Source organism: Tiliqua scincoides, chromosome 2 (genome assembly GCF_035046505.1).
Source record: "Tiliqua scincoides isolate rTilSci1 chromosome 2, rTilSci1.hap2, whole genome shotgun sequence".
In the NCBI taxonomy this organism is placed as follows: domain Eukaryota; kingdom Metazoa; phylum Chordata; class Lepidosauria; order Squamata; family Scincidae; genus Tiliqua; species Tiliqua scincoides.
The window spans coordinates 245,875,403-245,902,260 of record NC_089822.1 but is presented as its reverse complement, the minus strand read 5'-3'; the positions used below and the strand labels follow the sequence as shown (position 1 = coordinate 245,902,260).

General features: G+C 42.9%; 1 protein-coding gene across 1 annotated transcript in view; it reads right to left on the bottom strand.

Moving 5' to 3' along the window:
• CFAP20DC (CFAP20 domain containing) overlaps positions 1-26,858 on the bottom strand; it is a 191,339-nt gene that overhangs the window by 85,463 nt on the left and 79,018 nt on the right. The window contains exons 7-9 of the mRNA XM_066617348.1: positions 23,748-23,888; positions 11,778-11,917; positions 9,294-9,465 (exon numbers count right to left, since the gene is read on the bottom strand). Of these exons, the coding sequence (XP_066473445.1) occupies positions 9,294-9,465; positions 11,778-11,917; positions 23,748-23,888 (453 nt within the window). The remainder of the gene's footprint in view (positions 1-9,293; positions 9,466-11,777; positions 11,918-23,747; positions 23,889-26,858) is intronic.

The window sequence follows — 26,858 nt, the reverse complement described above, 5'->3', positions numbered from 1 at the left end:
TAGCTTCTAAGATCAGACGTGATTGGGCATGTGCAGGGTAGCAGTTGCTGCCACAAGTGATCTATGGCATGCCAATTACTAGAGAAAATAGGAAAATATGACATTTTAATTTGGGGGTAGGAAGATTACCTCATATTGCCACAAGTTAGCATTCCAGCTAATGAATTTTTTTATGCAAACTGGGCAAGGGTACTTGCAAAGTTTTGTTAAAAAAATGTTTCAAAAACTTTGAGACCCAACAAAAATCAGCTCGCAACCCACTGATGGGTCCCAACCCACAGTTTGGAAACTTCTGGTTTAGCAAATGCAGCAGGGTTTCCCAAAGTGTGGGTCATGATTAGGCCCTCTCACATGCCCTTACGGGTGTTTGGCTCCAAATTGGAGTCATTCCAGAAAGAAGGGCGATGAGATGGCCTCATTGCCTCTGAAAACCGGAATGAGCTTTAGTGTACTAAATGAGAAGTGTACTAAATGAGAAGAACTTCTTAAGGATTCTGTCAGTAAGGGCCAGGCCACCCAGTGTTAAGGGTGGTAATGGAGCACTGCCCCCATTGTCTACATTGTTCCCTAATGCAGAGATTTACTTTTATCCAGAAGAACGAATGGCAGTCTTTAACCTATGCAGAGAACACTCAGATGTTCAGTCAGGCATACCACTGCTTCCATGTTTATCTGACACAGGCAGTCTTTATATTTGTTTTCAAATGAAAAGATCAACAGTACTTTCTGTCTCTGGTGATCCCAATGGCTCTACCCATTGCAAATAAAAACCTGCTCTTATCTGCAAAGTCATGCATAACCTGATCCTGTATTCTGTTTCTTGGTTATACTGGAATGTGATGGGGATTTGAAACCTGGTTTGAATATATAATTAGTAACTGATTTTTTAAATATCAAATGTTACATTGCTTTCGCTTCAAAGAGGACTTGCTTCTCCAATGTTCCAGTCTCCATGTCTGATTTGCATCTCAAAACAACAGTTCTATCTCAATAAAGGTGTGACATGAAATAATGTATGAATATATTCATTTCACCAGATTCCCTTGCTAGCCAACAGTGCTAATCTTCTTGTTCAAAAACAAGCAGAAAGTCACTGAAATGGATTTAAAGATTGACGATGCCAGATAAATATGGAAGGAGTTTTTTTTACCCTCTTATTGTTAACTTATACTTTTGAAATTATGCTAGGAAAAAGTGTCAATGTAATTGATTAAAAGGGATCTCAACATACAAGGAAAAGGAGAACTGCTCAAGTATATATCTTCATTAGATATAGCATCATGTGGCTTGGCAGCTAGAGCTTGAAACTCCCTACTTACATAAACCAATATTGCCACCAGTCACATTTTTTAAGAAGTCTCAGTATAAAACGCTGAAGTTGAACAGAAGCATGAACTTCCTCTAATGGTGAAGTGGAAGGGAAGGAGGGAAACTACGGAGGATTAGACTATAGGGCAGTACTTAGCATTATGAGTGACACAAGGGTTGCCACTGAAAACATCATCCCCATACTCTTCATTTCCATGCTGTGTACAACTCATCTATGGATTCAGAACCTATGGATTTGACCAAACGTGGGTTCTGAACCCATGCTGGAAGGACCCACAGAGGATTTCTGAAATCGACCGGAATTGTCTTCTGGTCAAGTTGAGACGTGTTCAGAGGCATGGGGAGGCTAAGACAACTCCTTACTTTTCAGAAGGCCTCCCCAGAGGAGAAACCAGAAGTGCTTCTCAGAGGCCTTCTGAGATAAGGGGAAGCCACATGTGGCCTCCCTGCGCCTCAGAACGCTTCAAATCACATTCAGAGGTCCTCTGTAAACCCCCCTGAATATCAAGATCCTTGGGTTCAGTATCCATGGGGAATGGATCCTCCACAAATACTGTCCAACATGTAGTAGCATTTACTTCAGATTGTGACATAATGATACAGTGATGATTGGCCAGGTCAGGCACTGGCTGAGGACCAATGCCCATTAGAGGGCCCATGTAGCTGGTTTGACCCCTAAACCCTCAGTGGCAGTGATAGCACCCAATAAACCAGATGGGGTGAGTTAGGGCACTATGGGGGGCAGTGCAGGACTTTGCCCTGGTGTCCCCAGCCGCTTGGTACTGGCACTGTAATGGAGCTCTGTGTTCCTCTGCCCCATCAGTGATGGGGCAGCCAAAGATGACTTAGGTCATGAAAACCTAAAAAGGCACAGTGCCATGACATGGGGGTTATTAGTAAACATTACAGAACTGCAGGAGATGTTTTTGGCAGCAATCCCATGTCCTCCGTAGCATGCGGTTCTGCCCATATTGTGGCATTCAAATCTGACAAAAACCAGCTTTCTCACATAAGGGCAAGAAGAGGGTTGTGTTTATGTTTGATTTCTAATGACAAATGTGAGGGTTTCTCCCCACTCTGCAGAGTTATTGCCTAAAAGAAACCTGGGCTTAGAGATCAAATAGCTTTTGCGCTATTTCATGTGTACATGTGACAATACAGTACGTAATCTCTTCTACACAAAAGTACAAGAATTCAAATAGCGAGGAAGGGAAGATTCTTTTTAGGCAGATAGTTTGTAGGAAGCAGATATACTTTTCAAGTCAATGGTTTTACAAAGTGAAAAAAGAAGATAGTGCATGAGACTCTGGGATGATATTTCACACCTTTGATACAGTTCAACAACTCATGTGACGTGTACCCAGTATAGTATCAGTACTTGTTTACAACTGAACAAGATGAGTCTTCTAGGCCAAACTAAATCCTATTATCTCTCAACCACAAATTATACTGGAATTCTTCGACTGGGGGAAAAAAAATTCAAATGTCTCCATATCAATTGTAATGAATTTGGTGAATCGTCTTAAGAAAAATATGTAAATTACTGTGTAATCACAGTACTGCAGAAAACAAGATAAATACAAGAATGATCACCTAAATATCTAATTAGTTTCTCTACAGAGTCAGATTTATGCTGGAGCTTCTAATTGCAGCCTAACATTTTAATGAAGGTTTCCACATGGCATAAATAAGACTGACACATGATAAACAACATTTATTCATTTTATTTTTTTCCCTAGCCCCCAAACAATTTTCCTTTTGTAATGGTACTGCGCACCTGCCAGGGAAGATACACTTATGCATTCTCTGCCACAAATCGAAAACATGTCAATTCTAAATTGAAAAGGACCAAGCATAAAGCAATATGGATAATCTCTGGATTATGGCAACCATGATGAAATTGACGAGTGAGACAAACATATATTCTACACATCTCTTGCACAATTCCAGCCTCTCTCTGCTTTCCCTTGTTCCGTCCCAATTCTCTAATCCAATTCTCTAGTACATGTGGGGTTCTTTTTCTCTTTTCCAGTTCCTCTACATTTACTGCTACCAGTAATCTATTGAACAGTGGAAATGGATGTCCACCCATTATAACGCCATATCTTTTCTGTTAGCTTCCCCAAGGCAGGAGGAGGGTCAGGCATTTATAAAAGAAAAAGGCATTTGGCTGGGGAGACAGAAAAAGCTGTGCTTGTCATGAAAGGGAAAATTTCTGATTGCTAGCAATGCCCCAGATTCTTGGTGTCCCTGCCATACTCATTCCTGCTAACCACATGATGATTGGGAGCTTTCTATTGTATGCCTTGGGGTACCTCAGCTGAGTTAGGTCATTCAAAGACTGGTCAGATTGCTAGGAGCTAACCAGGATTTTGATTTGTTAAGTACAGGAGACCTATTGTTCATTAAGTAGCTGTGTCAGTGTCCAGAAGACAAAATGCACAGCAAGCTAACCACCCTGGTGTTTTATTTTTTAAATGAAACCCGCTCCATAGAGATACACCATATGAAATAGTACAAAAGGCAAACATTAGAAACTAACTAGGACAAGGAAGAAGTTTCACTATTCTTGATGATTGGGTTCTTTTGGTGCTTAAATTTAATAAGGGCTTACAAGAATAATTTATTTTTAGTTCTTTCTCTTTAATCATGAAAGCATGGGACTTCTTTATTTATATGCACTGCTCTGGTAGTCTTTGTTTAATCCTGCAAATCTTTATCAATGCTCTGAAGCAAATTCTGTTGCAGGGTGTTTGATTTCCATAATCCCTGCAATGCAGACATTTTTATTTTATGTGAATTGCTTTAGAATCCTTTGAAACACAGAGATTTATTCTCTCACTTTGGAACAGCAGAGATGTTATAGAACATAACTTTTGCCATACCACTGACTATCTGAAGGCCTTTTCGGTCACTACTATTCTGTAACCCACTCTCAGACTGACAGCACAATCCGATGCATGTGTATTCAAAACAAGTCCCACTATGTACAATGGGGTTTACACCCAGGAATATAGATAGGACTGCAGCCTGAGGGAGGATGGTGTGGCTGTATAAAGGGATGGTGATCTGGATGTGGAGAAGATCAACATCACTCCGTTGTCATGGACAGATCACTTCCTGGTAAGGTTTAGACTTGTTGTGGCCTCCTGTCTCCGCAGAGGAGGAGGACCTTATTGTATGGTTCGCCCCCACAGACTGATGGATCCGAATGGTTTCCTGAGGGCTCTGGGGGATTTTCCTACTGCTAAGGCCAGTGACTCATCTGAGGCTCTGGTTGATCTCTGGAACACAGAGATGGCCAGGGCTGTGGATGAGATTGCTCCTGAGCGGCACCTCCCAGTCAGCAGAGTCAAAGTGGCTCCTTGGTTTAACGAGGAGCTTCGAATGATGAAGCGGCAGGGTAGGCATCTTGAGCGACTGTGGAGGAAGTCTCGTGACAGATCCAGCCAGACACAGGCTAGGGCCCACTACAGGGCCTACTCTGTGGCGATAGTGGCAGCGAAGTGCTTCTTCTTCTCTGCCACTATCGCATCCGCACATAGCTGGCCAGTGGAACTGTTCCACGTGGTGCAGGGTCTCCTCCATCAGACCCCATCAGTGGATCAGGAGGACCACACGGAGGTCCACTATAACACCTTTGCCAGGCACTTTGAGGATAAAATCGCTTAGATTTGCCATGACTTGGACTCCATGTTGACAATGTCTAGTGATGTTCCCGTGGCACCTGCCAATCCTGTTTTGTGGGATTCTTTTCAGCTTGTAGAACCTGAGGATGTGGACAGGATCCTTTGGAGTGTGAGGCTATCCACCTGCCTGCTGGATCCATGCCCAGCATGGCTGATTAGATCTGCCCGGGAGGGACTGGCTGAGTGGACAGAGAGGGTAGTAAATTCATCTTTGAGGGAGGGAGTGATGCCTCTGGCATTAAAGCAAGCAGTGGTTCGCCCCCTCCTGAAAAAGCCCTCTCTGGACCCCTCTATGTTGGCTAATTATCGGCCAGTCTCGAACCTCTCATTTCTGGGCAAAGTGATCGAGCGGGTGGTGGCATCTCGGCTCCAGAGGATCCTGGATGAAGCTGATTATCTGGATCCCTTTCAATCTGGCTTCAGGCCTGGCTTCGGGGCAGAGACGGCCTTGGTCGCCTTGGTGGATTACCTACGCCGAGGGCTGGATGGAGGGAGTGCATCCTTGCTAGTCCTTTTGGACCTCTCAGCGGCTTTCGACACCATTGACCATGGTGTCCTTCTGGGACACTTGGCCGAGGTGGGGATCGGGGGCACTGTTTTGCAGTGGTTCCGGTCCATCTTGGCCGACAGGTCCCAGATGGTGGTATTGGGGGACTTCTGTTCGGCACCCTGGCCCTTGAGGTATGGGGTGCCACTGGGTTCTATATTGTCCCCCATGTTGTTTAACATCTACATGAAACCGCTGGGAGAGGTCATCCGGGGATTTGGAGTTGGGTGCCATCAGTATGCTGATGACACTCAGCTCTATCTTTCCTTTCCACCTGACTCCAAGGTGGCTGTCTCTGTCCTGGAGCGATGCCTGGAGGCAGTTGGTATCTGGATGAGGGCGAACAAGCTGAGATTAAATCTGGACAAGACAGAGGTCCTCCTGGTGCAGAAATTCATGATGCGGATGCTGGACTATTGCCCTGCTCTGAATGGGGTTGCACTCCCCCTGAAAGAGCAGGTTCGCAGCTTGGGGGTTCTCCTGGACTCGCAGCTCCTCCTGGATGTCCAGGTGTCGACTGTATCCAGGGGTGCCTTTGTTAGATTATTGTAACGCACTCTACATGGGGCTGCCCCTGAAGACGGTCCGGAAGCTACAACTAGTGCAGAATGTGGCAGCTCGGGTAGTTGCTGGGGGTCGGCGGTTTGACTCTGTCACGCCGCTACTCCGGCAGCTGCACTGGCTGCCCATTCGTTTCCGGGCTGAATTCAAGGTGCTGGTTATGACCTTTAAAGCCCTAAACGGCTTGGGACCAGCATATTTGAGAGACCACCATCTTCTGTATAATCCAGTCCGTTCTCTAAGGTCATCAGAAGGGGCCCTCTTGGTTGTGCCGTAATTGAGAGTGGTGAAGGGAATGGTGGCCAGAAAAAGGGCCTTTTCGTTGGTGGCACCTGCACTATGGAATTCCCCCCCTTTGAATTGAGGGCAGCTTCCTCATTATTAACGTTCCGGCACGGCCTGAAGACTTTTTTATTCAGGAAAGCCTTTGAGGCACTATAAGGGCTGTTTTTATAAATTTATAAATTATGTCTTTTACTGCGTGTTTTTAATCTGCTGCTATGTATTTTATCTTGTTTTAATTGTTTTTGTTTTGTATTTTTAATATTTATCTGTTTCCTTGTTTCCCTGTATTTTAACTTGATTGTTAGCCACCTTGGGTGCCCTTCGGGGAGAAAGGCGAAATACAAATCTAATAAATAAATAAATAAATAAATAACGTAGAAATAATGACTTTGTTTTTAACTAAACTGAAAAACAAATTTCCTTAGGATTGTAGCATAAAAATTATTTGAAAGGAATATGTACCAAAAATTAATGAGATTTACATTTGAGTTTACTGTTTTAGAAGCTTAGAACAGAGATTCCCAAAGTAGGGCATCATGACGCCCCAGTCAAGGAAGCCCAAGGAAGCCCCTTAAAGAACAGGGTGATGGATCCTGCAGATACACCGTCACTGCAAAAAAGGGCCTTTTTGTACTTACTGGGGGGAAACTGGCCCTCCAGAGGGTGCGAGACCCCCGACTACCCCTCTTCAGGATTCCTCGTGCTTCAGAACCTTTGCCTTGATTCCTGATCATAGTTGGTGATGAGACATGGAGCCTAGGCTTCATCTTTGATTTTTCTCTTGCCTTAACTCCTCAAGTCATGCTGCATATCTTATCCAGCTATGCTGCATTTCTTAACGTTGTTCTGCTCAAGTGAAACCCCTCATCAGATCCTTTCATTGAATTTCCAGGTCCCTTCTGTAACTAGCATAAATTCCTTGGCCTTATTTTTAGCTATCCATGGCCTTATCCACTCTAGCTTTTGATGCTTGTTTCTCATTACATTCATACCCATGACCTCCACTCACTCTACTACCATTAGCTGCCTGAAAGTCTCCTATTTTCTTAAACAAATCTCATTCAATCCTGAAATGCACGGAATTGCTGCCCTGAACTGATACATAGGGCACAATCCTAACCAACTTTCCAGCACTGACTTAGCTGCAATGCAGCCCCCAAGGTGGCAAAAACATGCCCTTAGCTTGAGGAGGCCCCATTGACTACCTCCCCACAGCAGGATGCCATGCACACCACACTGGCACAGCTATGTCAGTGCTGGAAAGTTAGTTAGGATTGTGCCCATAGTCACATTTCTCTTCCTCAAACCTCAAAAGTTCTTCCTCAAATCCCATCTTTTTCACCTGACTTTTGGCATATCCTTTTAAATCGCATTCCCAACTATAACTAAGCTTCAAGTTCAAGGATTTGTCCACATTTCTTCCTTTTATCTCACTCTCCCTTCCTCTGCTGTTTCTCGACTGTCCACTTTTGACTGTAAATTCAGGAGCAGTGATCTGTCTGTGTTGCCTGTGTAAGTCTACAAGGCACTATGTAATATTGATGGCATGGTACAAACAAGAAGAAATGTTTCTGCATCTTATACTTGTCCAATCAAGAAAATGAATCTATCTGCAATGTTTTCTAGACCGCAAGCAAGACTATATATTATAAATATATAATAAATATATTAGCATTTAATATATTTTCATTGCTTGAACACAAGGAAGACCATGACATATGAAGAGAACAGGATTTAACCTAGACGGAGCAATATGAGGACTGATTCACGCTGATGTTTTTAAAGATGTACAGAACATAAAACACATTGACCACTCAAATTGCAGCTACGTCACTAGTAGTGTTAGTAGCAGCTACTAACAGCTACAGTACTAGTTAGCAGTACAGTACTACTAGCAGCTACAGTAGTAGTAATACTTAGGGCCTTATCTGACTCAACAATTATCATGGAGCTTATATGGGAACCGAATCATTTGTAATTTTTCTACTGATGCTTGCTCATTACAGCTCATAACACTCCATTTTACATCAGAGAAAATGTGTTAACACCAGGGGCAGCCCGATCCTAAACGGCACCAGCACAGCCAGGTTTCATGGCCTGTGCTGTATCCAGCGCAGGTTAAAAGCAGTTGGAAGTCTCCTCAGGGTAAGGAGATTAATTTCCCCTTACCCTGAGTAAGGGGTACCCCTTACGCCAGCCACCCTATTTAGCTGCTGTAAATCCAGGAAGCCCTGTGTAGGGTTGCCTGGCCTAGGATGGAGGACAGGATATGGTGGAGGAGGCCTCTGCTGATCCCACCCCCCTCATAGGCCTGATCTATCTCTCATTACCTCCCTCTCATTCCACCCTCTCTCTACCTAGAAACACCCCTTTCTGCCTCCCTCCCCACGCCCCTGTGCTGCCTGATGCAACCTTACCTAGGCTGGCCAGTGCTGCTTCTGTATGCAATGCTGACAGGCTGGTGCAGGCCGCTGGACCGGCGCTGCCGGCTCGCAAGTCATCGCATACATGCCTTATGGCATGTTTGCAACATTCTGAGTCAGCACAGGGACAGTGCAGGGACAACATTTTATGTAGTTAGCATAGAATAACACTAAGAAAAGCTCCAATAGAATACGACTTTGCTACTAGGATAACAGAGTCTTCCAAAGTTCAGATCAGATCAAGAAGATACGCATGGTGAACTAGGAAGGAACAACCAGTGTTTACAACAAATATCTCCAATAATTAGCTGTGACTGGACAACCATGACAAAGCAAAATACTTACATTAAAAGTCAGATACGCATGAAAGCATCCTGCAGCAATAAAATGCTGTTATAAAGTGACAGTTCAATACGTGCTACTATGTCAGCCTTTATAGTCATCGTGTTAACATCTTACCCTTGCCCAGGCTCATATGATGAATGTTTTCTTTGTTTCCTTGATCTAGAGCCATATCAAATGGTGAGGGAGATCGCTCAGACCTCCCAGTGTCCTGCATTGGCTCTCTTCTCTTTGCCAAAACTGGCAGTTGACATGATCGATTAGTTTGGATGCTACCAGATTTTGCTACCTTAAAGAAAGAAAGAAACAAACATACATACATACATTCTTAAAAGGAGGGTAAAAAGATAATATATTGTACAGGCTTTTCACAATATATTTTGTGTCCCATATAGAGTTCAAAACTTATGCATAAAGTCTTTGCTGAATGTACTTTGGTAAGATTCAGGCATATAATGCTGAATCATAATTAAATCTTGGTTTAATGTTACCAGCCCAAGTATACAAAAGTTAGGAAATGATTTTAGGTAAACATTACTGGAATATAAAGTTTGACTTTATATAATTGTGCCAGTCGTGGCTGCTTTATGGCAGTCGCAAGGCAGGGTCCCCTGACGTGCACCACAGGCCTGCCAGCGGGGAGGGCAGAGTGGCCTCCCATATGTTGGCAGACCCACGGACACCAGCTGGAGCAGGTAAACCTGCACAGGGGGTTGGAGGGAGGCAGGAACAGGGTTGAATGGGGCTTGGGGTGGGAGAATGGGGGAGGGGGTCAGTGGAATAGCAATGATGGGGGTGGATCAGGCCTGGGAGGAGGTGGGATCAGCAGCAGCGCATGCCAAATCCTGACCTCATTCCTGGGTCTGATCTATCTTTCTGGGATAACACAGGCTTGTGCCAGCTATTTAGTAGCTCCACTGACACCACTGCATCGTCCCATGGGAATTTAGTTAGGATTGGACTGTTAACTTTACTATAAAGAGTGTTTACGTATTGGAGAAATTGTTGTTGAACAAATAGGAAGCTAGGGTTGCAATCCTACACATGTTTACCTGGGAGTAAATCCCATGGAACTCGAGAGTTTACTTCTGAAAGATATAGCATTTCGCTGTAAGTTGCCCTTAAATACAGGGTGCATGTAAGAGAACATACCTGGATAAGGACTTGGTAAATGTTTATTAAATTATAATCTTTGAGAACTGAAATGTCAATAGCAAATCAAAATTACCTTTCTGGGATAACACAGGCTTGTGCCAGCTATTTAGTAGCTCCACTGACACCGCTGCATCGTCCCATGGGAATTTAGTTAGGATTGGACTGTTAACTTTACTATTCCGGAGGCTCTGAGCAAGCTACAGTTTATACTGCTACTTTTACTGAAGACTTTTGCTTTTCCCTTGTGAAGCATAACTAAACATCACCCATAAACCCTGCCACTCTTTCTATACAGCTCACAAAAACATTGCAGATGCTAGCGTGGTGGTTCCCAAATTTCCACATTACTCCCAGCACAACTGAATCCTCCTCCCCACTCCAGATATCTCAGGATGTTTGGGCAATTCCTACTCCATCACTCAGTAATTCATCACCATTTCTAATTCATAACACAGCCTGAACACACACAAGTCAGCCTGATACTGTTGGCATCCTTCAGTCTTGGAAGACCATGGTGTCACGCTCTGAATGGTGGTTCTGGAACAGAGTGTCCTCTCCAGTGCGTGAAGCCTGGGTAAAGTAGGTATGGAGGATAGGCTATTACCCATGCAGCAAATCCCCCCTCTCCACGTCGCTGAAATGGTCCAATGGAAAGGCAGAAGCCAATACGGTTGGTTCCAGCGGCGTTGCAGGAGTTGCCAGAACGTGACTGTGTTCAGCCATGAACTGCCTCAGGGACTCTGGCTCTGGATTTTGCCTCGAGGTTGACTCCTGAAGCCTTTTCCATAACTGGATGTAGCCACAAGGCAGTGGAGGTTTGGAATCAGAGTTTTCCTTCTCTCAGATGAGCTGCCTTCCCAGGCTGACGAGTCCCATCTACCCGGTGGCTGTTCAGTCGCCTCTTACGACAAGTACAGCCAAACTGAGGGCCTATTCTTATCCCCAGCCTGATACTATGGATTCATTTTTACGGATTCCTTCAACCAAAATCATTTCCAGCACCTATTGCCATACATCTTAGGGCGCTACATCAATCGGATTTTCAAGGAATGTTCTTAGGACTGGCACATTCTTTTTCTGAAGAAATGCAGCCATGAGGGGCTTTGATCCAGGTAAGACTGTAAAGTGCAGAGAGAACAAAGTTAACATTTTCCTGTGCCATTCTATTGCAAAAATTGCCCTTGGAAGAAGCCATTTGCTGCTCATTTGCTTTGGGGGATTTCTGCCAGGAAAATGGTCCAAGAGGAAAAGATTAACCTCCCCTGCAGTACTCACTTGGACCAGGGTCCTCACTGCTATGGCTGCCTTTTCTTTGGAAAGAGTGCAGGCCTGTCTTCAGCATGTTGCCTTAAATGCACTGAACATACTATGTTGTTCAGCCCTTATATATGATCTTTATCAAAGACTTCACATTTCTTCTAAAGGCAATCAGGATTGCAATCTTACTTCTCCAGACGCCCGTGTACTGAATTTTCGACCTGAAGGCGGTGGTGGTCCAAGGACCTTAGATCCAAACGCAATGTGAGATACATCTTGATTTCTAGTGTTTCGCAAAGTGACTGATCCTCTGTTCATTAGATGGTCTACTGAAGAGCAAGACAAACTATTACAAGCCTAGTCTTTTGAGCAGAGCAATTGATAAACAGTAAGGCATATAATTTACAAGAAATCACAGGGGTTGTCCTAAATATGCATTCTGATTAATTCAGATCTAAAAAAAATATGACCATGCTATGCTAACATGGCATCAACTGGTTTAGAACTCAAACCGATAAGTATTTGTGTTTTGGACTTGAATAAGATTCTGATCCTATCGGGCTTACAGCCGGTGCTCCAGTCCCACCACCAGTGCTGGGTATCACAAAAGTCCCATAAGGTGCTCCGACACTGGTGGTGAGCCTGCTGCGCAGGCAGAGAGGCTAGTGGCAGTTGGTGCTAGGTCTCAGTGCTGGAAGGACGCAAACCAGGAGCTATGGGTGGTAAGTATCTCCACTGGGCAGTGGGGGGAGGGTGGGAGGAAGGTGGGGAGGGGCAAAACTGGGCAGGGGAGGTCGCAGGCCAGAGGGTGGATTGGGCCCAGGAGGGGAGTGGAGAGAATGGCAGAGGCTGCCACTGAATCCTATGCCCCCTCCCGAGTTGAGCCCCCTGACACGGGCCTCCTTGGTTCTGCGCCCACTAAACAGTGGGCACAGCTCCCAGGAGACCCATTGGCGCCAATAAACGTTCCCTTCCCCTGAGGAGATTATGGCGGCTGCTTTGGCCCTGTGGGATACAGCCTTTTTTTAAATTTTAGAACACTTTTTAGGTGGCTGCGTGTATTAGGGTTAGAGAGGTGATTGTGCATTTTGGTTTATTGACTGCTTCACTGGCTACTTGGATGTGCCATTTTCAGTTTAATGCAGCGACATATTTAAGTTTTCATGCAGCTGCTTGTTTCTGGTTTTATTTTTGCTGAGAATGCTTTTATGATAGGTTGTGCATTATTTATTGATTTGATTGGACTTGTTACTGTTTGCTTTTATTGTAGTTTTTCTTAACTTATTTTGTATTTACTTTATGTCTATTTTTGTAAGATAACTTGGACACTGTTGAAAAGCGAGGGTATAAATCTTAAATACTGGTCAGTGAAAGAAGTAGCAATGGCTGTGGAACTCTGAATCTACGATCACCTGTTTTGTTGACATAAATTCTTATTGGCAAAAATTAAACAGAAAGAAAAAAATGGCAAAAAAGAGGAAAATAAGAGAAAAAATTATCCTCATAAAATTTTAAACAGTCAATATTTGCATTCCCATCCAGTTGTGATAATTGATGGATTTGAGCTTATCATAGTCTTATATATGTTTATTAACGTTACAAGCCTCTTTCCCCAATTTTCTCTCATGGAAACCAAGCTGACCATTGTGTTCTCCCACATATTAAAACTGGACCACGCTACACTTACCCTTGGCACCTTCCTCCAGTAACTCAGTAATTAGGAAGATGCCATACTGAAAAAGAGATGTTGGGTCAAAGGAAGGCACTCCTTAGCTTCTGACTGATGCCCTAGCGATGGACGCTATTGGCTGACACATTAGCAATGGGCAATCTAAGTTCACTTGAGCTGGTGAAGGACCTGTTTGTGCCAACTCCGGAGCCGGCTCTGCTGGCACAAGGACAAGCACTAGCACAAGGACATTTGCCAGCTTGCTGGCACCAGATCCTGTCCCTGCGCCAGCTGAGGCAGGTAGGTTTGCGCCAGGTGACACAGGAGGTGGGAGACAGTGGCGGGAGGAAATTCCAGAGGTGAGAGGGGGGTTTCTGGGCAAAGGGAGGGTAGGACAGGGGTATAATCAGGCATGGGATTGGGCGGGATTGACAGCGGCAGTGCACGCTGTATCCTAACCTTCACACCCAGGCCTTGGATAGCTGGCACAGATCCGAGTAGTCTCATAAGGCAGGCTGGGGTTACACAGGGTAAGGAAAAATATCCCCCTACCCCGACGTAACTTCCAGCCTGCTCCTTACCTTCAAAGGATACAGCATAGGCCACTTTGGCCGTGATGTACTGGCACAGGTAAGGATTGCGCTCTAAGTTTCCTCCAGAACCTCTCTGCATCTAGTGAAAGTGAATCTTCTTCCATTCTTTGATAGCTTTCACCCATACAAAACATGAGATTAAAATATTTTAAGGAGTGAAGTGGCTCTCCCAGGTGGGGTTTAGCATCAGGTGGGGTTCAGCATTTTGATTAAGCATCAATTCCTTTAATTTTTTGACTGCTTTGTGATGTTCTCTACCCGATATCAATTAGAAAAACAGATTAACATGAACATTAATGATCGCATTAGTCGACTGCAATTAATTGGCAACATCAACATGTACAAGTCATCTGATACTCTGAACAACTAGGTGTAGTTGAAAGCAGACTAAAAAGTAATTTGGGCTTTTGATTAGTATTGGAACAGCAACATAAAAAATAAAGTTTAACAGATAAAAGATGAAGTTTCTAATTAAATCGAAGCTTAAACTTATCAAAGTGTTCACTTCCAGGAAGGTCTGATTTTGGGAATTTGAAAGCAAAGGAATGGCAGTAGAACTCATCTCCTATTCATAATGCAAGGTTAAAAATAAAGATTAGATTAAACCCTGAAGCTCAAGGCATTTCATTTTCTCTAGTTAACAAAAAATGAACTTGGCATAGGTCAGGGATGTAACCACTAATTACTTTATTACTTTACTAAGGGCTACATACCTTTGTAGTTGGATGGTAAAAACCTGAGGGCGCTGTCTAATTGCCTTTTTAAAAATAAACAGTCATTTTTCTCTTTAGGTTCACCACACTCATTATATCAGCTATTTAGCTATAGTTTCTTTTTTTTTATTTTACTAAAAGAAAAAGTCACTAAAGATATTTTTGGCTTTATATTTATAGATTGATATTAGCTGCCTCAAGTTTGGAAAACACTGGATAAAATCAATTTGAGTGTCTGTACCTCATATGCACCTCCTATCTATTAATTTTTGCTGTCACACATGTGTTTACTTCTGGGCAGGCAGATGGCAACTTTGGGGTGGAGGAAATAGTAGACAGATCACTGGCAGGGTTTAGGATCTTATTGTGGCCTCTTACCTCTTCAAGGGTGAAGGACTTATTCAAAAGGCCCAGCCTCAGAGGCTTATGAATCCAGAAGGGCTCTTGAATGCTCTTGGAGATTTTGCTGCTGCTAGATGATAGTGCCAAGGCCCTGGTTAACTTCTGGAACAGGGAAATTATCAGGATGATTTATTTGTACTCTTCCACCTGAGTATCCTCTGCCTATTAGTAGTGTGCAGCTGGCTCCCTGGTTTTCTGAGAAGCTGGTTGTCATTGATCCTCACTGACCTGTGGGTGGCAACTGTTTTTGGAGGTTTGGTTGGCAGAAGGGGAGGACCTTCTCCAAGGTGGTGCCCAATATGTGGACTAAGATATCTCTTCTGAGATCTCTCTGAATGCATTTCAGCTGCATTAAAAAAAACAAAAAACTTATTTTTCTTTCTTCCTTTTGCAATTTGGATTGGCTCAACTTTGTTTTAGTTTTTTTTGTTGGTTCTCTGACTGGACCATTGTTTTTCTCTTTTGTATTAACCAGTTTGTTTTGATGTATTTTAATATTTTGCTTAACTCCCATTTAAACTGCTTTTAACAATTTCATTTGAATGGGGAAAGGTGGGGTACAAATATTTTAAAGTAAATGTTTGTAGGCAAATTTCTGTTTTTCTCCTGCTGAGTCTCATGTTCCTCAACTAAGATTAAAAAAGCCTTAAAAAAGTTTCAAAGGCAAAACATGAGAGCTCTTCCTGATGATGTCACTGTTCCTGCTGTAGTGCTCCATTCTCCCCCCAGTTCCTCCCTTGACTACACCCTGCTTTGGACATGCCTTTATAATACATGGTGCTAAGTACCACAAATTCCAAAATCCCAAGCCTTCAGACATGGTAAGCACAATATTAGAAGAGGCTCTCAATGGCTAAAAATGATGCAAAACAGTCGTGTGATCTAAATATCTAGCCCCTAGCAGAGAACATGCTATCTTTCCTGGCTTGTTCTGACAGTTGCTGGACTTCTGCCAAGCCATGATAGCCATTCAGCATTAGCAGAGGATTGCTTGAGCAACGGAAGGGTCCCAAATGAATTCTTCCTGCTTGTGTATGTCAGCCTTAATTTATAAGGCATGGTTCAAGTCGTGATGAAGTCTGGAAATGTCAACTGTCAGAGACCGAAACTGCACAAGGCTTTGAGACTGCACAAGGCAAGCAGGAGACATATCAGCAAGTGCAGAATTAGTGTTACTGAGCTCTACTGTTAAAAGCACCCTTAGAAATATTTATTGTATGTAAATGTTGATTGTCGAATGTCAATTCAGGACAGTGATCCAGGCACACTTTCTGCACACAGGAGCAGTCTCTGCTATTCTAGGGTATGGACTTAAGAAAAAACATATAATGTGTGAACTGGAAGTCACGGTTATGGTTTGCAGCCCAAGGACAGTCAGGAATAAATGCATTTATTCAGAAATAATGTTATGAGAGGCTAGCTCATGCTGTAAAAACTAAGACAGAAGTAAGGTGCACTTTTGTAGATCAAATCAACGGAAGCATATTGTGTTTTTCATAGTGAAACAATGCAATTCTCACAAAAAATACAATTCCCTGCACTTAAAAGAAACGGGTGGGGAGGGGGAGCCTAAAAGCATTGCCTCTGAGTAAACAAAAGCACTCGGGCAAAGAAAGTGCTAATTTTTAAGTAAATTACCAGTTTTGATTTGTGCTTAGTGGACCACTACGTCTTGTCATTAGCAAGTTGAACTGCTCAATTTAAGCAGCTCAACTTGATTCTGTGTTCAATTAAATGAAGGTCCCATTAAGGAGGAAAAAAAATTTCTTCCTACAGTCCTGTGCTGACGAACAGTCAGTACTTAATCTGGGCTGGGAATTGAAGGAATTAACAGCATAACATTTTAGTCAAATTACACAAGTAATGATTAACTGGATACATGCTGGTTTTATTAATTTTGCTGAAAGCATTCAAAACACTGAATTGCTCTTCAGCAGCATATAATTATATTTGTAATTCTGGAAAATTGGTTGTACACGATGAATTAGGAATTTCAGCCTAGCAAATGTTTGAGGGGAAGAAAAAAAATGGAAAATTGGTTTAAGAGAGACTGATGTGCGTGGATGAACAACACAACTTTTCAAATCCACCCCTTCCCCCCACATTTGGGGCCTATAAAGGGAAGATCTGGTTTGTCCCTCTATTTAGTGGTTCTCAAACTTTTCAGCACTGAGACCCACTTTTTAGAATGGCAATGTGTTGGGACCCACCGGAAGTGATGTCATTAACCTAGCAGTGATGTCATGGTCAGAAATGACATCATCAAGTCGTGATGCCATTAAAGGTTGTTGATTGATTGATTGACATCATCAAGCAGGAAAATTTTTTAACACCTCCATATTTTTTAACACCTCCAAATTCAAATCAAATCAAAAGTTTACAATAAGTATGAGTTTAAAAATTTATTTAAAATAAAGAAGAACCCTCCTAACCCTTCCAAGCAGTTGCTGACCTGTTTTAAAAGAAATTCCCCAAACATCCCAAAGGCTGCGATCCTATCCACACTTATCCAGGAATAAGCCCCATTGACTATCATTGTTAAAAACATATACAAAGTTGCCTGTTAAACGTACAGATCTGCAACATTTCCCCAAATGCATTCACAGACCATGGTAGCCTCAAACCTAATATAGTAAAAATTAAATATAAATTGAAATGAATGGGGACCCACCTGAAATTGGCCCACCTAGTGGGTCCTGTCCCACAGTTTGAGAAAGATTGTTCTATATTGTTGGCTACTAAAGGGAAGGCAGGCAGGATATGTTACTGCATGTAGGCACTTGAGAAACAAGTTAAAGCTTGGCAAATGTTGTCTCCTTTATGTTACTCTGCAGTCTCTCTGTAAAGCACCTGCAGAGTTAGAAGCACGGGATCTGGCATCAGAACCCAGGTGCCTTACTTTATGAACCACCAAGACAGCCAATGGGCAGAGGAAACCACTGGTCTGATTCCAGTTTCTCTGCAGCATCAGTCTGCTAATGGCTCAAAAGTGAACTGTAACACGTCAGCTCACTTGGCTTTGGCTATCAGGGAAACAAATATAGGCCCTCCTGGGCTTACAATGCTGCTGTCTCAGACTTGGTTCCCCAGTCTGAGCAACTTGTCAGCAATACTAATTGCTCTACAAACCCCTGAAACTTTTCTTCATTTTGCCTCATCTCACTAGAAGTTCTACTCAGCCTTGCCTGAAGATTTGTCTGACTGAAAGCCTTGCCTGAATGGTTACTGAACAGCTTCTGACTTACCTTCCTTCAGGTTCCCAGCCCTGACACCCCCTCTCCCTTTGAGAATCTGGCTAGAAGCCTAGACTGGCACGGAGGCATTTTTGTCACTAAAATATATTTTCATCCTACTGTAGCATCTTTTCTGATCTGCCTCTCTAGCAGTTGCGCTTCATGAGAACCATGCTTTGCTCATCTCCAAACCATTTCTGTTCCTCTAGGAACAGTTGGTTATATATACATGTATATCTGGACTTTCAGAAGGCGTTTGACATGGTCCCTCACCAAAGGCTACTGAAAAAACTCCACAATCAGGGAATTAGAGGACAGGTCCTCTCGTGGATTGAGAACTGGTTGGAGGCCAGGAAGCAGAGAGTGGGTGTCAATGGGCAATTTTCACAATGAAGAGAGGTGTAAAGCGGTGTGCCCCAAGGAACTGTCCTGGGACCGGTGCTTTTCAACCTCTTCATAAATGACCTGGAGACAGGGTTGAGCAGTGGCTAAGTTTGCAGACGACACCAAACTTTTCCGTGTGGTAAAGACCAGAAGTGATTGTGAGGAGCTCCAGAAGGATCTCTCCAGACTGGCAGAATGGGTAGCAAAATGGCAGATGCGCTTCAATGTCAGTAAGTGTAAAGTCATGCACACTGGGGCAAAAAATCAAAACTTTAGATATAGGCTGATGGGTTCTGAGCTGTCTGTGACAGATCAGGAGAGAGATCTTGGGGTGGTGGTTAACAGGTCGATGAAAGTGTCGACCCAATGTGCGGCGGCAGTGAAGAAGGCCAATTCTATGCTTGGGATCATTAGGAAGGGTATTGAGAACAAAACGGCTAGTATTAAAATGCCGTTGTACAAATCGATGGTAAGGCCACACCTGGAGTACTGTGTCCAGTTCTGGTCGCCGCATCTCAAAAAAGACATAGTGGAAATGGAAAAGGTGCAAAAGAGAGTGACTAAGATGATTACGGGGCTGGGGCACCTTCCTTATGAGGAAAGGCTACAGCGTTTGGGCCTCTTCAGCCTAGAAAAGAGACGCTTGAGGGGGGACATGATTGAGACATACAAAATTATGCAGGGAATGGACAGAGTGGATAGGGAGATGCTCTTTACACTCTCACATAATACCTGAACCAGGGGACATCCACTAAAATTGAGTGTTGGGCGGGTTAGGACAGACAAAAGAAAATATTTCTTTACTCAGCGTGTGGTCGGTCTGTGGAACTCCTTGCCACAGGATGTGGTGCTGGCGTCTAGCCTAGACGCCTTTAAAAGGGGATTGGATGAGTTTCTGGAGGAAAAATCCATTATGGGGTACAAGCCATGATGTGTATGCGCAACCTCCTGATTTTAGAAATGGGTTAAGTCAGAATGCCAGATGTAGGGGAGGGCACCAGGATGAGGTCTCTTGTTATCTGGTGTGCTCCCTGGGGCATTTGGTGGGCCGCTGTGAGATACAGGAAGCTGGACTAGATGGGCCTATGGCCTGATCCAGTGGGGCTGTTCTTATGTTCTTATGTTCTTATTTGATTCATGCAGCATCAAGTGGTATCTTGCATATAATGGGGCCATCAGAGATTTAATTCTTTAGACAGAACTTTCATATCACTGCAAATGTAATGTTTGTCAGTGATGGTAGTTCCACATTAACCTGCCAGCTCATGCATGGGGGAGGGGGCGCTGAAATTCTGTGATAACCACATGCTTTACATACAAAATGTCTCCGGTTCAATCTCTGCCATCTATAGGGAAAGCTGGGAAAACCCCATCTGAAACCTCCAGAGTCACCTTTTGTCCATGTAGACCAGGGGTGCCCAAACCCCGGCCCAGGGGCCACTTGCAGCCCTCGGGGTGTCCCCCGTCTCCAATGAGTCTCTGGCCCTCTGGAAACTTGCTGAAGCCCATGCTGGCCTGACACAACTGCTCTTAGCATGAGGGCAACTGTCTGACCTCTCATGTGAGCTGTGGGATGACGGCTTCTTCCACTGCTTGCTCTTTCACTTCTGTGATGCAGCAACAGCAACAGCAAAGGAACTTTGTAAGGAACCTTACTTTGTGCAAGGCTTTTATAGGCCTTGAGCTATTGCAAGACCTTCATTCATTCATATAAGTTCCATCTCTAATATATTCATTTATGTAAATATATTCAAATATTCAAATATTTTTCCCCCTGGCCCCCGACACAGTGTCAGAGAGATGATGTGGCCCTCCTGCCAAAATGTTTGGACATCCCTGATGTAGCCAATACAAAGGTAAAAGTCTGACTCTGTTAAGGCAGTTTCCTAGGTCAGCCCATCAAGTGGGGAAAAAAAATCAAGTTATGTACATGAATGAGTAGCATTCAGAGCCTCCAGCCATGATTATAATTTCTTTAAGCTTCTTCATGGCATTTACATACTGAAGAGAATCCTCACCCATTAGTAGAAAGGCCCTTGACCTACGGCAGGGGTCTCTAAACTTTTCGGCTGAAGGGCCGCATCAAATATTTGGCACAGTGTTGAGGGCCAGAAAAAGAAATTAAATATAAAAGTTAAATAAATACATTAGAGATGGAACTTAGATGAATGAATAAATGAATGGCCTCAAATGTCCAGGACTTCTCCAAGCACGGACACAGCCCAAGAAATAAAGCACGCATTTAAATGGACCCCCATTTCCCCACCCCACAAGCACAACTCTGGCTGTGTTTGATCAACTGTGGCAGAGGCTCTTGAGATCAGAGGAGAGGCTCACTGTGGGCCGCATCTGGCCCCCAGGCCGGGGTTTGGAGACCCCTGACGTAGGGTATGAGTTATAACTCTTCTCCATTACCTCCACTGCCAGTGACTTTGCCATATTATTGTAACAGGTTTCTGTTGGTTGGCAAAATTTTGAGGTTTTGGACTGCAATACTCTCAATTCCTGTACATGCCTACAAGCAAAGGTGAGATCGCACAGGGATGCAACAAAGAAACATTTTAACTCTTTTACATACGTATTATTCAGATGCTTCTATTTCTAAGAGCAGCAAATACTAGGTGAAAGAGTAAGCAGATGCTAACACTCCTTCTTTCTAATAAACTGCAATAATACACACTTAGATTATGTCCTGTCTTAACCGTCTCTTTCCTAAGCTGAAGAGTTCTTGGCAAGCAGAATTTACATTCACAGGAACAACAGTTTCACTGAAATTACTCCAGTTTAATCATTGCAATCCAAAACAATCTGTTTGTTAAGTGTGGTATCCAATTACCTCCCATCTGTAATTAACTGCATCAAGATCACACACCACTATTGGCTCACTGTCAAAATAAAAAACTGATGCAGATAATGGGATCTAGACAAAATTCCCAGATAAGAAGAATGCCTGACTGGATGTTGCTTTAATATTGACTAGGTACAGTAGCCCATCAGTCCCATGGTTCATGTACTAATATGGATTGTTCCTATGCTTGGGTAGGGGAGGAGGGGAAACCAGGTGGGGCTGACTCACACAAACAGACCCAGTGAACTCTGTTTGCTGGGGCCAGGCACTAAAATCTATTTTTCAAGACACTGAAATGTAGTTGGCTCCGCTCCCTGGGCTGACATTGTACAGTAGCTTTAGCCCTGGGGGTAGGATTTCTTCTGTTTGGTCTGCCACATAACTTTTGAAGAGGATCAGGGTCTGGGCTTGATCTTAGTCTTCAACAAAACCTATTCTTCCCTATAATGCTGTCACCACAAGATGCACTTCATACAACATGCTTCCTTCAACCTGGCAATCCAGCTGATTAGGGGCCACAATGCAACATTTAGTCTGTTTTTTATTTTCCGCTTCAGGACTTGTTCAGTAAGGCCAACTGGCTGTAGGAGAACATGGAAAGGCCTCTCACAAAGCTGCCTTTTCAAGCCCCAAGTTATACTTGGTTATAATATGAGAGCTGCTGCTAGCATGTTAGCTAGGAAGAAGCAAACACTTGGGGAGACAGACAGGACACAAACAATTTAATATAGTATGCTGGGTTTCTGTGCGAAGGTGCATGTCCTGGGTACCAGCTATCTTGGGGAATGAATGTAGCATGCCCACTATCACCTGGAAATTACTAGACATAGAGAACTTCAATATACTGCATGTTCCTCTTGTCAGAATTCAACAGTTTCCTTTAGGCAGAAAGGGATGGCCTTAGAAACCAAAACATCTCAGGCAAACAGAGTTTGATGATCTTCGGTGGGGATGCTGCTGTTCTAAATGCCAGTCCTCTGACAAGGTAGTGACTTGGAACCTGGTTTTCTTCTTTCCTACAGAGTCATAGATCTCCAATAGGATGAGTTTGCCAACAAAACATTTTTGCTTTTGGTGTGTAATGCAAGCTGCTGTGCAGGTGATAAAAAAATCAGTATTTTGGGCCCAATCAGGTGATGAGGCTGACCGGGGTTTTGTTTTTTGTTTTGAATATTCTGTGCCTGCTAATTTCTTAATCATGTCATGCCCCAAACACGGGCAACAGCATGGTAGATTACCTACCATTCATTCCTGCTGCAGCTCTAACTATAATTCATTCAACATCATAGTTAATCTAAGCTCCAACAGTTGTCCATCTTGTGCTCAAACCTGAATGCTTTCGAGACACTCTAGGCCATGACAGTTGTTGGTTTTTTATTGTGCTACTGTATCATGTTTATGAAATGGGAATTATGCATAGGATCCCATTTCCTTAACGGGATGAAAGAAATGCATATTAACTTATTAAAAGACAAGGTTCAACTTGAATAATCAGCAAGGTAGTTTTTACCTCATGCATAAAAAAATTAATAGTGTCATTAAAAGTTCTCAATGAATCTATCCTAATGCACTCATGCTCAATCTTCCACCCTCACCCCACATTTTATGTCAAGCATCACAGTGTCCTTGAACTTTAAAATAAAAGACATTGAAATTCTTGGGTGCAGACTTGAATTTTTATTCAAACACATAATTAAATGTCTTGTAAAATTAAAGGAGAACAGGCTGTCATACAAAGGATGAAATAAAAATAAAAAATAATTATACCCCTAAGTGGTTATCTAAAATTAAATGAACTCTATTACCTTTTTTGTTTTCATTATACAGGAACAGTGCCACAGTATTCTAAATTAAATTATTCACCTTTCTTATTTTGTTGCAGTTCATATTAATAAAGATCTTTTCTCATTACAGAATTTAATAGAAGGGTTTCTTCTTTTGGAGCAAGACATTAACATCTCGAGTTTTGAAAGAGGATGACAGCTTTGCAAGTCTTTCTTTAAATGGAAGCTTTAAGTTAAATTCTATATGTGGGTTAGACCCTGCAAATCTTTCAATAGGCCACAGTTACACTATGGTTTTGAAATTATAAGATTGAGTAGAAATAGTTGATTTGGTCCAAGCCTTCCATCTTTAAGGTGGGAAAAGGTGAACTAGCCCCTTGACTGAAAGCTTCTAGATTGATTAGACCAGCTGATAACCAACAGGGTGCTAGAGACCTGCATACTAAGACACAGATTCTGAGAAGGAGGCACGGATCTGACAGAGATTAGATGTAGAGAGACTACTGCATCCACTATGCACAAATTAATCTTACCCAATTCTGGTGAGGTTAAGGGCCGACTTCCACATTTTTGTTCTGGTGGGCGCAGTTTGTTCATATTCAACAGTTGTGTAACTTGTGGCACATCTGAATTTAACTGACAGGCTCGGGGTATCGTATCTGTTGGCTCATCAGCTGCAAATGGAACAGTAATAAATGTCTGAATAAAAACTTCCATTCCTACAATGACTACTTGAAACAAATACCAAAACATCTAATCAAACAAGGACAGCATCATAGAGCACAGTGTAATTGCTTGGATCATACAGGACTTTTTAAATTGAGAAATTCAACATTTCTATTGTAAGAACTTCTAGCCCACATGGTTACTGAATGAAAATGAAACCTGAAGGCACTGGATGTCCTCAAAGCTTAAAAATCAGAAAGCAAATAAAAAGAAGCATATGGATTTGTTCCATTTCCAAATGTTACAGTTCTTAACTTGGTGTCATGATTTGTTCTAGGAAAAATTCATTATTTCAAAAGTGCAAGTAGGCAAAACTAGGGGCTCATTAACTTGTATCAACTGAAGAACATATGGCCCAAATCTATCTGGTGCAGAAGTAACAACTCCAAATGCTACCACTTAATCCTATGCTGGAATTGAGCAGGTGGGAGGTCTCCTTGAGGTAAGGGAACATTCGTCTCCTCACCCCGAGTAAAGCCCCAGTCTGCTCAGTGGGGTTCTCAAGTCTGAGCCAGCTACTTTGCCAGCTACTCAAGAAGCCCAGTGTTGGGTTTTAGAGCTCGACACAGAGGACAGGATTCGCTGTAGGAGGCAGCTGCAGCACTGGTGCTAGGGCAGTGTTGGATTGAGCTGTCAGTAAGTGAAAAACTTGCCAGATTTCCTTATCTTGTCAGTATAATCCAATGTTTACAGTAATACATTTTAAAACAGGAACACCTGTCTCAGTTAACTGTCTCTGTCTCCTTCTGGCAGACAACTTTGCACACAGCTCTTTCATTCAACTGTACATAAAAAAAAGTGCATGCAGTGACAGGAAAGATCCTAGTTTAAATGAAGTATCCAAATTTAAAGGAAGTGAAACGGTGCCCGGAAGGGTACAGTTGAGCTTTCTAAGTATTGTGGTTATATGTTAATGCTTTCTAGGATATTGTGAAGACCTATCTCTTTGGAAGGAGTTGGACAAGATGATGATCTGAACCCTTCCAGGCCATGAATCTACCAATGTAATCACCAGCTGCTATGATCTTTTCCAGGAAATGTAAGTGTACATTTGATACATTCTGCAATTGCAATTAGTTGCTCTCACAATTTAGATCAGGGGTCTCCAAACCTTTTGGCCAGAGGGCCGCATCAAATATCTGGTATGGTGTGGAAGGCCGAAAAAGAAATTTAAATATAAAATTTAAATAAACAAATTAGAGATGGAACTTGGATGAGTGAATAAATTAATGAATGGACTCATTTATTAAACCTCTCTGGCCCTCAGAACACCCTCTAGACACAATCGGAACACAGTTCTGGTCATGTTCAGTTGAGTGGACCAGAGGCTTTCAGGGGACAAGAGGTTGGCCACGGGGCAGAAAGAGGCTTGATGCGGGCCGCATCTGGCCCCCGCCCGGGGTTTGGAGACCTCTGATTTAGATCATGGGGATTTCTCAAAAGTACCTAACGTAGCCATGTTATGCATCAGAGACGGTTTCCAAGTAGCCACATGAAATTGTTACATTTGAGAGAGTCCTATAAAATATCAAACAGGTGGGCAGAAGTTGATATGTTTGTTCACTTGTGTTACCTTCACAGCGTGGAAGCCAGTGCAGTGCTACCAGGTAAAATGAGAAGCCCTGGGTAACAAGGAAGGAGACCAGCTCCTCTCCCTGCTGGCATCAGCTAGACCAGGGGTGCCCAAACCCCGGCCCTGGGGGCACTTGCGGCCCTCGAGGACTCCCAGTGCGGCCCTCAGGGAGCCCCCAGTCTCCAAGGAGCCTCTGGCCCTCTGGAGATTTGTTGGAGCTTGCACTGGCCTGACGCAACTGCTCTCAGCATGACGATGGCTGTTTGACCTTTCGCGTGAGCTGTGGGATGAGGGCTCCCTCCACTGCTTGCTGTTTCACGTCTGTGATGCAGTAACAGCAGCAAAGGAAATGCCAGCCTTGCTTTGCGCAAGGCCTTTTACCGGCCTTGAGCTATTGCAAGACCCTCATTCATTCATAAAAGTTCATCTTTAATATATTCATTTTTGTAAACTTATGTAAATTTATTCAAATTTTAAATGTAAATTAATTCTTTTTTCTCCCTGGCCCCCAACTCAGTGTCAGAGAGACGATGTGGCCCTCCTGCCAAAAACTTTGGACACCCCTGAGCTAGACACTGGCATGAAGTGCCACAGCCCAGGGTACCACTGCATTTGCTCCCACATCATCAGAATTGGATGAGTATTCAGCCTTTGTCCTTAACTCATTTCATCTAATCTAAAAAAATTACCACATGGCAAGGGGAAAAACCAAGAGTCAAATTTAAGATTTTTGCAGGATGCAAAAGAGAGAGGAGGATTAAGTGTACCAGACCTGAAGCTGTACTATGCAGCTTGTGCCTTTGGTTAAAATAATGGCTGTTGTTACGAGATAAGAGACTGTTAGATCTAGAAGGTTCAGATATATGGATAGCATGGATTTTTATGGTGTGACAAATTAAAAACAAATTTAGAATTTAAAATCACTATGTTAGACATGCTTTGTTGAAACTGTGGAATAAATATAAAAATAGGTTTTATACAAAAATACCACTATGGGTCTCTCCACAACATGCTTCTTTTGGTCATCATATAGGTTCTACAGAATCTTGGTTATCATACAGAAATTTAATAATTTTTACACAAACATTATATAGGATGAAGACAAGAGAGGAGCTTTCAGAGGAAGGTTTTAGCTGTCAATGGTTTCAGTAAATACAGTTTTTGGAGAGATTCAAAATTGATAAGATTGCTAGCCCTTTCGAGACAGGGAGACATTAGTTATTTGATTTTCTCTGCAAACCACTTTGTGAACTTTTTGTTGAAAAGTGGTATGTAAATACTGTTGATAATAACAATAATAATAACAATAATAAAATGTATGGTTTTGAAGATTGCCTGTCTTTAT